We start from the raw sequence: 13,039 nt of genomic DNA, 5'->3' as shown, positions 1-13,039 counted from the left end.
ACTATAGTATCTTGGCGCTTGTATAGTTTCTGCTCAGTGATTGATTCGTATTCTTTTTTCTTTTTACCGAGCCAAGGAAAAATCCAAATAAGTTCAGAAGTACAATTATATAAGCTACATTATAAAAGTGCCATTGCACAGTTATTTCTGTACAATTATTGTTTGACTAGCTTCAAATAGGAACAACATAAGAGATACATTACATCATCATGAGTCATGAGCTGTTCTGTTAGGCCTACTTTGCTGGACCAAATACACAGCATCACATGAACCCTTGTACTCAACCATGTATGTATTGCTGCATATGTAATTCAGAGTTAGGGCCTTCAAATCTCACTCACTGTCAGGTCCAGCTGAAAGCAATGGGACTGGTAACATTATGTTTCCCATCAGACCATTGCAGAAAAGCGAAGCTGTTGGTGCCGGACGGCATTGAAGATGCTGTGAATGTGACAGTGTAGCCCTTCTTCTCGTTCACTTCCTTGAAACTAAGTATTTCTGGTTCAACCACAATCTTCACGGATGGAGACTTTGATGACACCGAAACCTTATATATTGCTGGGGGGGTGCCCATGTTGGTTAAGGTCCTCTTGTATTGGACAGTGGTTGGTGCGTTAGAACCACCACCTATGCCTGAACTTGTGTCAAAAGGAACAGCAAAAGATGGGTAATTGAGATCTTCAACTCTATAGGTCTTTCTTTTGCTGCAGGTATATACTCTTCTTGTGGCAAGCTTTATTTGAGATGAAGTGTAGTTCAAGGCACAGAAGAAGCTCAGGTAATCATCCACGGTAGCATCATAGACAAGACCAGGATCAAGAGCAGCCACTGGATCCACATGCCCGGCACCGTAATCGAACGGCGTAGCCGGCAGTCCGGTTGCAACATCTTTTATGGATTGTCCATTTTTGTAGGATGTGTAGGATGTGGTCATAAGGGCAGACCTTATGGCTGCAGGGCTCCATTCAGGGTGAGCTCCCTTAAGAAGGGCAGCTAGGCCACTAACATGGGGGCAGGACATGGAAGTGCCAGAGACGATGTTGAAGCTCACATGCCTTTTGTCAACAGACAAACCGGTTGGTCCAACTGCTCCGGTCCACCCAGCTAGGATGTTCACTCCAGGCGCTATCAAATCTGGTTTAAGTATTTTTGGAGTGAGCAAATTTGGTCCTCTGGAGCTGAATGCTGCCACCACTGGGGATGGCTGAACCCCTAAATGCGTGCCTCCGAATTCGATTTTGACAGTTGGATTTGGAGTTGAGGCTGCATACTTCTTGACTTCATTGCTCTCTTTCTGGCCTAATGCTGCTGCAGGGATGAGGAAAGAATCTGCAACTAGCTCTTCCCCATATTCTGCAGTGTTTGCTAGAATCATCCCAATTCCTCCAGCCTTCTTCACAACCAAACTCTTTTCCACTCTTGGATTTCCTCCGCGCTCGCACACCACGATTTTGCCCGAAACTTTACTGCTAATCAAACTATCCTTGGTGCATAGACGTCCACTGGATAAACTACTTACATTGCCGGCATAGACAAGTGGCACTGCAGAATTAGATGGTAGTTTTCCGTTGTAGAGAGACACCCCCGCATATTTCTTTCCATTTCCAAGCGTGATATAAGCAGGGAAATCACGGTCTATAGTTCCAGCACCAACGGTGGTTATCCATGGAGCCACGTTAGACACGGATGCTTCACTAGGCCCACTGTTTCCTGCAGAATTGGATACTAGAATTCCATGTGCTGTGGCTGCAAATGTTCCAATTGCAATAATGTCCCTGGAGTAATCAGTTACAGACCCCCCAATAGACATGGAAAGCACATTCACACCATCTTCAATGGCCCTGTCGATTGCAGCAGCGATATCTGAAGTGAAGCACCCTCCAATCCAGCACACTTTGTAAACGGCCACACGTGCTTGTGGGGCCATTCCTCTTGCTGTCCCTGAAGCATAACCAAAGAGGCTAGCTCCTGAAACAACAGATCCTGCTGCTGTAGTTGAAGTGTGACTTCCATGGCCATCATCATCCCTAGGCGATTTTGATTCTGTCTTCAAATCGATGGGTCCAAAGGCTGCTTCATATCCTTTGGCAAAGAATCTTGCACCAACGAGTTTCTTGTTACAATTTGACGAGTTGAAGTTGTTACCTGTCTCACAAGTGCCTTTCCAACTGCTTGGTACCGGTCCAAGCCCCGTGTCGTCGAAGCTTTTAAGTTCAGGCCATACTCCGGTGTCAAGCACTCCAACAATCACTTCGCTTTGTTTGTCAGAGGAAATTGCATGAGTTGATGTTTTTTCTGCCAACCCCAAGAACTCTGGTGTTCGAGTTGTGTGAAGCTCGTATCGAACTTCAGGGATAACAGAGAGGATTCCCGGTTGGTTGGCGAGTAATTCTGCTTCTTGAGCAGTTAGCTTTGTGGAGAATCCGTGAGCTACATGTTTGTAGGTGTAGAGCATCTCTGCAGATTCCGAAACTGCTTTGAGAGATGAATCATACCACTGAAGATGGTCATTGAAACTTGATGGCATGTTGAACTTGTCCATGTGAATTATATATGTGTTCTTTTTGGGGTACTCTGTTTTGGTTTCTGCTATGGTGTATCTGCAGGACAGAACCATAAGCAGAACACACTTGAAAATCATTGAATTCATCATGTCACAGAACTCTCTCACTCTAACTCTCTGTGTCTAAGCCAATTTAGTCTATGGCTTCTTAGATGCAGGGATAGTAATAGTATGTAGCTGCTATTTATAATTAGATTTGAATTATTGAGTGCGCATAGTCAGCATAGATAAAGAAGATTCTTTTACTGCAAACACACATTCCAATTATTACTTATTTTTTTATTCTTTTGGGTCCTATTCCAATAATTACTTCAGTTTTCCCTTCTATAACTTTATAAAAGGAGGAGTTGGCCTAGGCCCTAGTGGTAATGGCAAATGGGATACTACTGTATGTCTGAGTAGATATGGTTTATTTTGCTGATATACCACTTTAATACATATGTATGTATGGGAGAATTAAAATACTCTTTCTCATGTGTTATATCATGCTTCAAGTTGCTTGAAAATGTTTCTTGTGCATTTGTATACAATAAAGTGGGAAACACTAAACTCGTGTACCACTATAACAAATTTTATATCTCTTCCGTAAAAGGTGTAGATATCACTTTCACTTTGATTTTAAAAATTATGAGAAGGAAAGTATGTGAAGGATCACATAAAATAGATAGCTTTTTTGGAATGACCGAATCACAATTATTCAGGTTTAAGGTAGAGAAAATCGAGATTTTACTTGAAATCGAAAAAGTAAATTAAGAACATAAAACATAAAATCTTAACAAAATTTAAATTTTAAAATCGCCAGACTTAATACAAATTTTGTAAAATCAATAGACTCATTTAAAATCGTAATATCGAAAGATTTTAAGAGTTAAATCAAAATTCTAGCTACTATGATTAACATCATCTTAGTGGGTTAGTGACATGAAATAATTATGTCGATACAAATATCTTATATTACCAGATTCTATGTGATTAGCAAACCCCAACAAAGTTATTTAATTGGTATTATCCAATCAAAGAGAAATTAAATAGTAGCTATTCGCTGGGGCTGGCTATATATTTTGTTTTATAAACAAAGTCATCAGAATCACTTGTTATTTACAAATTCTTCCTAAAAAGAGTTGCTAACAAATACTTCAAGTTATTTATTAAGCAATAAAAAATATTCTTATGTGTACATTTATTGAATATAAATATATAACAAGTATTTTAAAGTGCAAACACTTGTTAAGAATAAATTATTCTAGATAGCCAAATTATATTGTAAAGAGTAGAGACAATGAAATAAGAGCAATCGTGAGATTAAGATAATGCTAATTAAGTATGAATTCGACAAATAAGGCCACTGAGATATTGCTACTTATCTTATGGTCCACAAAATTCTAGTGTTACAGCCACTACCGAGGTCTGAACAAAAGATGTATTAGGTTATTACGATCGTGCTTAACTCAAGAAAATGACAAATTCAGGGACCAAAACAACAAAAATTGAAGAATTACGACATGTTGAATTTGCTGTATTCAATTTGTTGTAGGTAAGGAAGAAGCACCATGACAAAAGACAATCAGTGAGTGATGAAAATGCAACATAATGTGAACTTTCGACCTTCCTTACCTATTGAAATCCAAATCTTAGCTAATTGCTGCGTTCACAGTGGCCAATAGTTAATAGGTTTATCAGGTCAGATTCACTCGTGACCAAGTGGATGTTCCATGCCACCCAAAATCAAATTACAACAAGAATGACCCACCAATCACCTTTTTTTCCTTTTAGGCAACAAGTGATACAATTTGTTAAGACTCTGTTTAGAAGGGAGATTGAGATTTGGAGATAGAAATTGAGAGAGAGACTAAATTAAATTTCTGTATTATTTTTGGTGTAAAATGTATTAGATTGAGTCATGTCTAAGTATCATGTTTAGTTTAATATAAATATGAAAATTAATGAACAGATTTGGAATTTGCAAAAAGTTAAACAAGAGTATCTTTAAAAAAAAAAAGTGAATACCCAATTCGGTCTTTGATAACTTTTTCAAAGGGACTACGAGGTCTCTGAACAAAAAATCATTTCCAGCCTTTTATCTTTATTTTTATGAGATTGATTAGCCTGTGTCAGTGATAAAAAAAAAATATTGATAGATGACTAATCAATCTCATAAAAGTAAATGTCAGGGGCCGAAAAAAGTATTTTTTAGTTGAAGGTCCCGTTGTCTTTCGAAGTACTTGTCAAAGGTCATAGATTTTTTTTTCCAAAAAAGAATATTATTTAAATTTTAGCCTTCAGTCCCTTCTGTCTCCACTTTCTGGAAGGGATTGAAATTTTGTATTCCAAGATTAAAATTTTAGTTCTAGTTTTTGGCTACCAAATTCAATACTGAGTTTCAATTCTCTAGTCACAATTTCAGCTTCTAGAAAGAAACATTGCCTAAATGTTTGAGTTTAAAAAAATACTTTGCTATAGTCATATATAAACTATCAAAATAGTAACCGAAAGATTTTGACACCGACAAAAAGATCCTAAAAGACGCGAAAGATAAAATAACTCCCAAAAGATTTTAAAATTTGATAAAAACACTAAAACATGAAAAATATGACGTGATAATGAACGAAAATTGCTGACTTGACAACCAAAAGTACTGAGAGAACCTTAAATTCTAATTTTTCTAAATCACGTCCTCTTTCTTCCTTATTACATTTCTTATCGAATAATCATGGAAAATTTTCATCATCACCATCACCATCCCCATCCTTTCTTACACCTTAGTTATCATCAGTGGCACCACTTCCGTTGTTGCACCTTCAATACCACATCATGGATGAACAGCAGAATATGGAGCAAGCTTCCTTCATAGGCTCATCGATGGCATCCTCGTCCTCCTCTTACTTCTTTTCGAGCTCATTCTATATGTAAGAGATGGTATGCCTTTTTTCAACAATTCTTTTATTGAATTGCACCTTCAAATCTCACCAAACATCATTGGTTCATCTTCTTCAACCACAAAACCTGCAAAAACTACATCTACAAGAACAAAAACAACAACAACAATAGTGCTGCTGCTACTTCCACCAACCACAACAACAAGGGTTCATTGATCTCATGGAAGACCTTCTCTTGGAGGAGCAAGCAATCATAGATTATATGGAGCAAGACTGCCTTGCAAATGTGCGAAAAGAATTTTGAATTGGAAGAAAAGGAGGAAAGCCATTGGAGCTCTCATGGTTGATGAATGAACGGTTATAAAAGAATTTTGGATTGGAAGAAAGGAGGAAAATGTTATCGTCTGCCACCATCACTGAAGCTTTTTCGATTGATAGATCAGCGTTTTTCGTTCACTGTGACATCATGCTTTTTACATTTGGATTTTTGTTAAATTTTAAAAATTTTCAAGGATTATTTTATTTTTTGCATCTTTCAAAATCTTTTTTACCAATGCCAAAATCTTTCTAATATCTAAAATATACTATTTAATTAAGATGGTTATTTCAACAAAGATTTTATAATTGTCATTGTATAAAAATATTTCATTTTGACTATTGAAAATAAATTGTAAAACTTAATTTTTATATGTTATAAAAGCCTTAATTTTATTTAAAATAGGACTAAACAAATAAATCACATTTTTTGAATAAAGATCATTATAAAAAGATATTTTTGACATTTTCATTAGAATAATTACCTTTAATTAATTAGCATCGATTAATCGTTTCACATTTGCACTAGTGAACTAGTAACAATAATGACAAGAAGAATTAATCCTATCAATTGTTTTGGGCTATTGCACAAAATCTGACTTTGTATGGCCTCTAAGCATTGGCGCATATACATCAAAGAAAATGACTCTTAAGTTCCAACCACGTTCCATGTTTGCAATTACAAACCACAAAAATCGCTTATATATATGGATCAGTATTTAGCTTTTGCCAGCACGGTTTATGTACCACTGGATACACTACTAAATCAGCCACCAACTATCAACAGAAAAAACCCGACTAATTGAAAATTACGCATTTGTTAATTCCATCAACTTAACTTGTGTATGAAATTATTAATTCACCCTTAGTCCATCCTTCATCTCCATCTTCAACAAGCCCACAACTATATTGAAGTAACAGTAACTAAATCTTCAAAATTTAATTTTACCATTTCTATACTTTAAAAAGGGTTTTATAAAAGTAGATTGCATATTTGTATATATGAATTATGATTAGTAAATGACTATATATGCACTTTTTTTCATATGTTTTGTACGCGCATGGCGCACACACTATACGACTTTGAAAGATACCACTAATATGGGATATGATTAAAAACGTAAAAGAAAAGAAAATGGATTTTGAAGGGAAACATACGTCTAATGGAACAAGCATAATTTTGATATGGGAAGCAATTCAGCGGTTATGCTTGACCATTGAGCAGTTTGTCCTGTACTTTTTTGTTTTCTTTTCGAAAAGTACTGTATTATTTTTAACTAGACAGGATAGAGGTAGCATTATTATGATATCCCTATTCAGGATGGATGAGATAAGTTTCGGATAAGATCCCACTATGGCACTATAAATTCATCTAAACCATTGACCTCTTTTATTCTTGTTGTTTTGTGACTTGGGAGTTTTCTCCTCGTCGCGTCGAAGTTGTTCTTTGTCTATCCTCTGAGTTTTGCAGAGCTCTTCAATCTCTATTTGTTCAACAGCTTTTTCTTGAAATTCGACTAAGTCTTTAACTTTGTTACTGTTATAATCTCTTGAAATTTATCGAGACAAAGACCGTTTTTGATTGCATGTAAGTGTACATTCGGACTGAGGTCTAAAATTTTCATGATTACTTTGGCAAAACGTGTCATATAATCTTTGAAATTTTTATGTTGTCCTTATTTGATGGTACTAAGATAATCTGATACATGCACGTATATTTTAGAAGCGGCAAAGTGGTTAGTAAAAACCTCTGCCAAGTCTTTAAAATTTGAAATGGACCCTGCAAACAACTTAGATAACAAAATAAAATAACATCGTCTAAAAAAAAATTAGAAAAGAATGACAAAGTATAGGGTCAAAAACACCATTAAAAAAAATCATTGCCTAAAATTTAGTGATGTGGATGTGTGTGTGGGTCTCCAAACCCCTCGTATGGTTTGAAGGTGGTAGGCAACGTAAAATTCTTTGGCATATGAAATTTCATGATGCCCTATGAAAAGGGATTGGATATCGTCTTTTTCTCCTTCGGAGTGATTGTTTCTTTTGCACAAACTTTCAACACATGTTTGTCATTTAAGTTTGTATTTTTGGGGTCTTTGTTGTGTTTCTTTCTGCTCTGGTGCTGGACTAATAGGTCGATTACCTTCTGAACCTCTGCTTGGAGTTCTGCATTTTGAGCCAGCAGCTTGGACTGAATCAGTTGCGGGATCCTGTTGTTAACCATTATTAATGTCTCTGCGAATAATGTTCAATAAAAGAGATTTAATATGGTGGGGTTAATATAACTTGTCTCCATAGTGGGCGCCAAATGCTTCATTTGTGATGGTCGTGCCGAACTATAGCTACTTCTATACTCAAAGGGCTGCTTCTGTTAGAAGAGCTATACCTCGGCCTAATTCAAACACTGCAGGAAAATACCTGCAAAAAATATTTCGACGCTCAAGTCAAAAGTGAATCTTTAACTATAAAGAAAAAATCGACAAACAAAAGCGAATAAAGAATATGAGTGTGTTCTGGTGCATTGCTTTTTGTTTCTTATATAGAGTAAGCGTTTGTCGTGACATTTAATTTTGAGATTTGGTCAGGCCAAGCATATATATCGTTATGTGAGTTCTGAAATTAAACCATTTTACTTATCGTGATTGACTTGTGTCTTACGTGTTCGAGCTTTTCGAATTTAGTTGCCGAGATTTTAAGTACGTATCATATACAATAAATGGTATTTTAGAAAAATAATTATGCACTAAATCTCTCATATTCTCGTTATATATTTTTTAGATTACTTAATAATTATTCAGTTATATTTAATAAAAAAAGATTAAACATTTATTTCAAGCATAATAATAATAATAATAATAATAATAATAATAATAATAATAAAGTTAGTTATTTAGATAGATAAAAGTGTAAAATGTGTTATATTTTAATTAATTTTTAAATGATTTTTAATTTAATTTATTTTTGAGAACTAATTATCAAAATACATGTCTAGTATAAAATTTTTTAAATTATTAGTAAATATTAAAGTTGAGTAAAAAAAATTTAAGGATATAAATTTTAACTAAATAAATTCGTTAATTAAATAATGCTCTAATAATATTTTGTTTTTTATTAAATTAGTTTAATATATATTTTTATCTTATATTTATAGTTATTGATAATGTAAAATATTTTACACAATTGTCTAATTACGTCTATTTTTTAGATGATTATTTATGCGAATGCAATCAATGTAAAAGATAATTATATTTTATGACATAGTGTTACGTAATTGGATACACGTGTAAAACTATTTTACATTAATAGTATATCAAAATTTAATTCAAAAAGTTAAAAAATATATAATAAATATTTTAAAACAAAATTTAATAAGTATTCTTTTTAATGTGAATATAATTTTTCAATGGAACATATATATTTGTACATATACTTTCGTACATTTTTTCAAAATGTTAGTGAAGACGCTTGTTCCCACAAGCTATATGTCACGGCATTGGACATACTCCAATGCTACGATACCGGCACTCGAACTTCCTCAACCTCTTGAATTAAGACCTAATCAGCCTAACCATCAATATTTAGCAAGAAAATTAAGAACACAAGAGAACACAAAAGAAAGAAAGTTTTTAGTAGAAAGAACATTGTATTGCTCACGTGTTTATTACAAATCATTCACATATGACTCATACACCCAAACTCTAACTCTCACTCTCTATTTATAACCATCCATCTCCTCAATGGATTGTTAGGATTAAATATAATAAACGGTCCAAATTGATCATCTAGAACATTCATTGCAAACATCTATTCTACCATAATTTTTCTAAATACTTCTAGATTATTCCATACTATTCTTCATACTCTTATATAAATCTACACTCTTCTAGAATACTCTACAACTTTTCAGAGTCTTCTAGAATCTTCTAAGGTATTCCAGGACTTTTTAAGATATTCTAGAATATTTCGAAACCATTTAGAGCAATCTCAAACACTCCAGAAAACTATACAAACACTCTTAAATCTAACCTTCTAAAATTTACCGTAACATATAGCATAGATTCGTTCCTACGGAAACCGCCATGTCCGTAAACCAATAAGGTGGCTTTGGTGGTGTGGTCGATTCACCCCCTCCTCCACCTTTGCTGGTTCAGGATCTGGTTCAGAGTTTACTTTTTCCTTTGTAACAGCGTTGTCCTTGATGTTGTGATTGGTCATGCATCGCGTGCCACTACTACTCAAAGGGGTTTTGTCGGCATGGATGTCGTCGGCTTCCTCAGCGGGGCCTATTCCACGCCACTCATGACTTTTGTCATCTAGATAGCTTGTTTTTATATCCAGGGAGGTTGGTACTAGATTCAAAAGCTCCAATTGTAGATCTAGAGTTTCTATTTCTGAATTTGTTAATGGCTCTTGATACGTAGCCTACGATTTCGGTCGTCAAACCTTATCTCATCAACACAAAACTCGGTCAAACAAATGCAAATCTCAACAAAATCAAATAAATAACAAACACCACCAAATCCGAGGACTAAAACAGAACTCAGAATCTCAATTGACTAGGATTAACGTCATCAAGATATCCTCGATAAACAAGGGAAATTCCGAAACTAACTCCAACTAAGCAACCTCAAATGCCTATATAAACAGATAGGTAACCTCGGAGTAAGACAGGTCACAGAACTCACTCTGATTTATTCATCTCATTTTCTTATAACTCACGTTCTTACTTGAGCACCAGAGTCCTTTTTCCAGTTCAGTCGACGTATACCTCTCCCACTTGAGCACAGCAGCAGGCAGTAGGAGTCACTATACCTCGGCCCTATACGCACGGAACATTTGGCGCCCACCGTGGGGCCCTGAGTTGATCTAACCCCACTTTTACTCTTAGATATTCTCCGTTTCTTTTCTTGTGTGCAAGGATTCTGACCTCCCAGACATGGCTGAAAATGGAGCTCAATCCTTCAACCAAGCCGAGCTGCTAGCCCAGATGGCCGAACTCCAGGCGGAAGTCCGTAGGTTAGCCGAGCTCTCCACACAGAATAACACAGGCAAACATGAGGAGAGTAGCTCCAAGAACGCAGCCCTGGGAAACTCAGACCCCTTAAGCATCACCCCACCAAAGGAAAAGTTGACGCTAGACAACTCCTTCTCTGAAGAAATCACAAACTTCAAGATGCCTAAGAATTTCGTTCTGCCTAACTCCCTGGAACCTTACAAGGGGATTGGTGACCCCCGATCTCACGTTAAAAAGTTCCAATCTAAGATGTTATTTAACGGCCCTAATAATGAACCTATACTATGTCGTTCTTTTCCTACTTACCTTGATGGTGCTGCTTTATTGTGGTTTTCGAAATTACCTGCAGGATCAATTTCATGTTTTGAGGATTTGGCGAGGTCTTTTATTGACTACTTCACCACCTCGAGGATCTATGTCCACGGCTCAGATTACCTCGGGACAATCAAACAGGGACAATATGAGAGCCTGAAGGATTACTTAACCCGGTTCGCTGATGCTACCATGGAGATTCCGGACTTGGACCCTAACATCCACCTACATGCACTCAAGGTCGGACTCAGGCCTGGGAAGTTTAGAGAAACAATAGCAATTACCAAACCCAAAACATTGGAAGAATTCCGAGAAAGAGCTGCAGGCCAAATGGAGATCGAGGAATTGCAAGAGGCACAAAAGACGGACAAACAGCCGACCAGAAAGGAGGACAAAAAGACATTCAGACCACCGAGCAGGAAAGATCAGAAGAAACCCTTCAGGCTCACTCCAAAGTTTGATACCTACACCAGATTCAACAAAAAAAGGGAGAACATAATCAAGGAGATCCTCAACGCCAAAATAGTCAAACCTCCCACCAGAGCAGGAAGCTATCAAGATCAACTGTTCGTAGACAGAAGCAAGCATCGTGCCTTCCATCAGAAGTATGGACATACAACGGATGAATGTGTGATAGCCAAGGACCTATTAGAAAGGTTAGCTCAGCAGGGCCTCTTAGACAAGTATGTTGAAGGTCGAAAAAGTAGAGAAACCAAGAAAGAGTCAGAGGAGCGGTCAACAAAGAGAGGAAAAGGAAAATGGACAACAACAGATCCTCCCAGGGGAATCATAAACTGCATATCAGGAGGATATGCAGGAGGAGGCGACACAAGCTCGGCCTAAAAGAGGAGCTACCAAGCAATGCTGGCAATTGAAGGAACAAATCCTACAACAAAGCACAAGATGACAGAGCCAGAGATAACCTTCTGCCAGGATGACCTAACAGGCCCAAACCTTGATGACCCAGTCGTGATCTCCATCCAGATAGGAGAGTTATTGGTAAGAAAAGTCTTTCTGGAACTAGTAGTAGCGCTGGTGTATTATTTTATTCATCTTTCGTAAAAATGCAACTATCTGAAAAAGCCATGCAGCCCTCATCCAGAGAATTGGTTGGGTTCTCCAGAGAAAGGATCCCGATAAAAGGGCACATATGGCTGAAAACAACTATAGGTGACCCCCCCATTATCAAAAACTATTGACGTCCAATACCTCATAGTTGACTGCCCTAGTCCTTATAACATTATTCTTGGAAGGCCCGCCCTGAATAACTTCAGAGCGATAGTATCAACATTATACTTGTGTGTTAAGTTTCAGGTACAAAACAATAAGGTAGCAACCGTACATTCAGATTGACAACAAGTTCGGCAATGCTACAACGCCAGCTTAAAGAAAGCCAGCAACGAACCTAAGACTAACCAAAGGGCGGGAATAACACATATCACATCTGAGGTATTGTCCCTGGCGGAAATGGATCCAAGGGAGGATTTTCAAGAAAGGCTAGAACCAACGGACGAGCTTGAGAAGATCCCCCTGACGCCAAAAGCCGAACAGTTTACCTATATCGGTCGAGCTCTAGAAGGAGAGGAGCGAGCAAGGCTAATAAGAATACTCCAAGACAACTTAGACTTATTTCCCTGGACACCAGCAAACATGCCTGGGATAGATCCGAATATAATCTGCCACAAACTCGCCATAAACAAAACAAGCAATCCAATTGCCCATAAAAAGAGGAACCTCAGAGCAGAAAAAATGAAGGCAACCCTTGAAGAGACAAAGAAACTACTCAACGCTGGCTTCATAAAAGAGCTTATCTTCACCACATGGCTCTCAAATGTGGTAATGGTAAGAAAACAATCAGGTAAATGGCACATGTGCGTCGACTTCACAAATCTAAATAAAGCTTGTCCAAAAGATGCGTATCATTTACCTTGCATTGAAAAATTAGTAGATAACGCTTCT

General features: G+C 36.8%; 2 protein-coding genes across 2 annotated transcripts; one reads left to right on the top strand and one right to left on the bottom strand.

The window, feature by feature from the left end:
- Positions 1-80: 80 nt before the first annotated feature.
- Positions 81-2,735, bottom strand: LOC107461179 (subtilisin-like protease SBT1.7). Its single transcript, XM_016079649.3, has one exon. The coding sequence runs from the start codon at positions 2,651-2,653 to the stop codon at positions 344-346; it is 2,310 nt and encodes a 769-aa protein (XP_015935135.1). The 5' UTR covers positions 2,654-2,735; the 3' UTR covers positions 81-343.
- Positions 2,736-10,690: 7,955 nt separating this feature from the next.
- Positions 10,691-11,923, top strand: LOC107461114 (uncharacterized). Its single transcript, XM_016079579.1, has one exon. It carries the CDS (start codon positions 10,691-10,693, stop codon positions 11,921-11,923), a length of 1,233 nt encoding a protein of 410 aa, XP_015935065.1.
- The last annotated feature ends 1,116 nt before the right edge of the window (positions 11,924-13,039 follow it).

The sequence above is a fragment of the Arachis duranensis genome, chromosome 8 (assembly GCF_000817695.3).
Source record: "Arachis duranensis cultivar V14167 chromosome 8, aradu.V14167.gnm2.J7QH, whole genome shotgun sequence".
NCBI lineage: Eukaryota > Viridiplantae > Streptophyta > Magnoliopsida > Fabales > Fabaceae > Arachis > Arachis duranensis.
This window is presented reverse-complemented; position numbering and strand designations above follow the sequence as displayed.

Bases quoted from the DNA above. Each gene is read 5' to 3' on its own strand.
- LOC107461179 (XM_016079649.3), bottom strand. From the start codon at position 2,653: ATGATGAATTCAATGATTTTCAAGTGTGTTCTGCTTATGGTTCTGTCC.
- LOC107461114 (XM_016079579.1), top strand. From the start codon at position 10,691: ATGGCTGAAAATGGAGCTCAATCCTTCAACCAAGCCGAGCTGCTAGCC.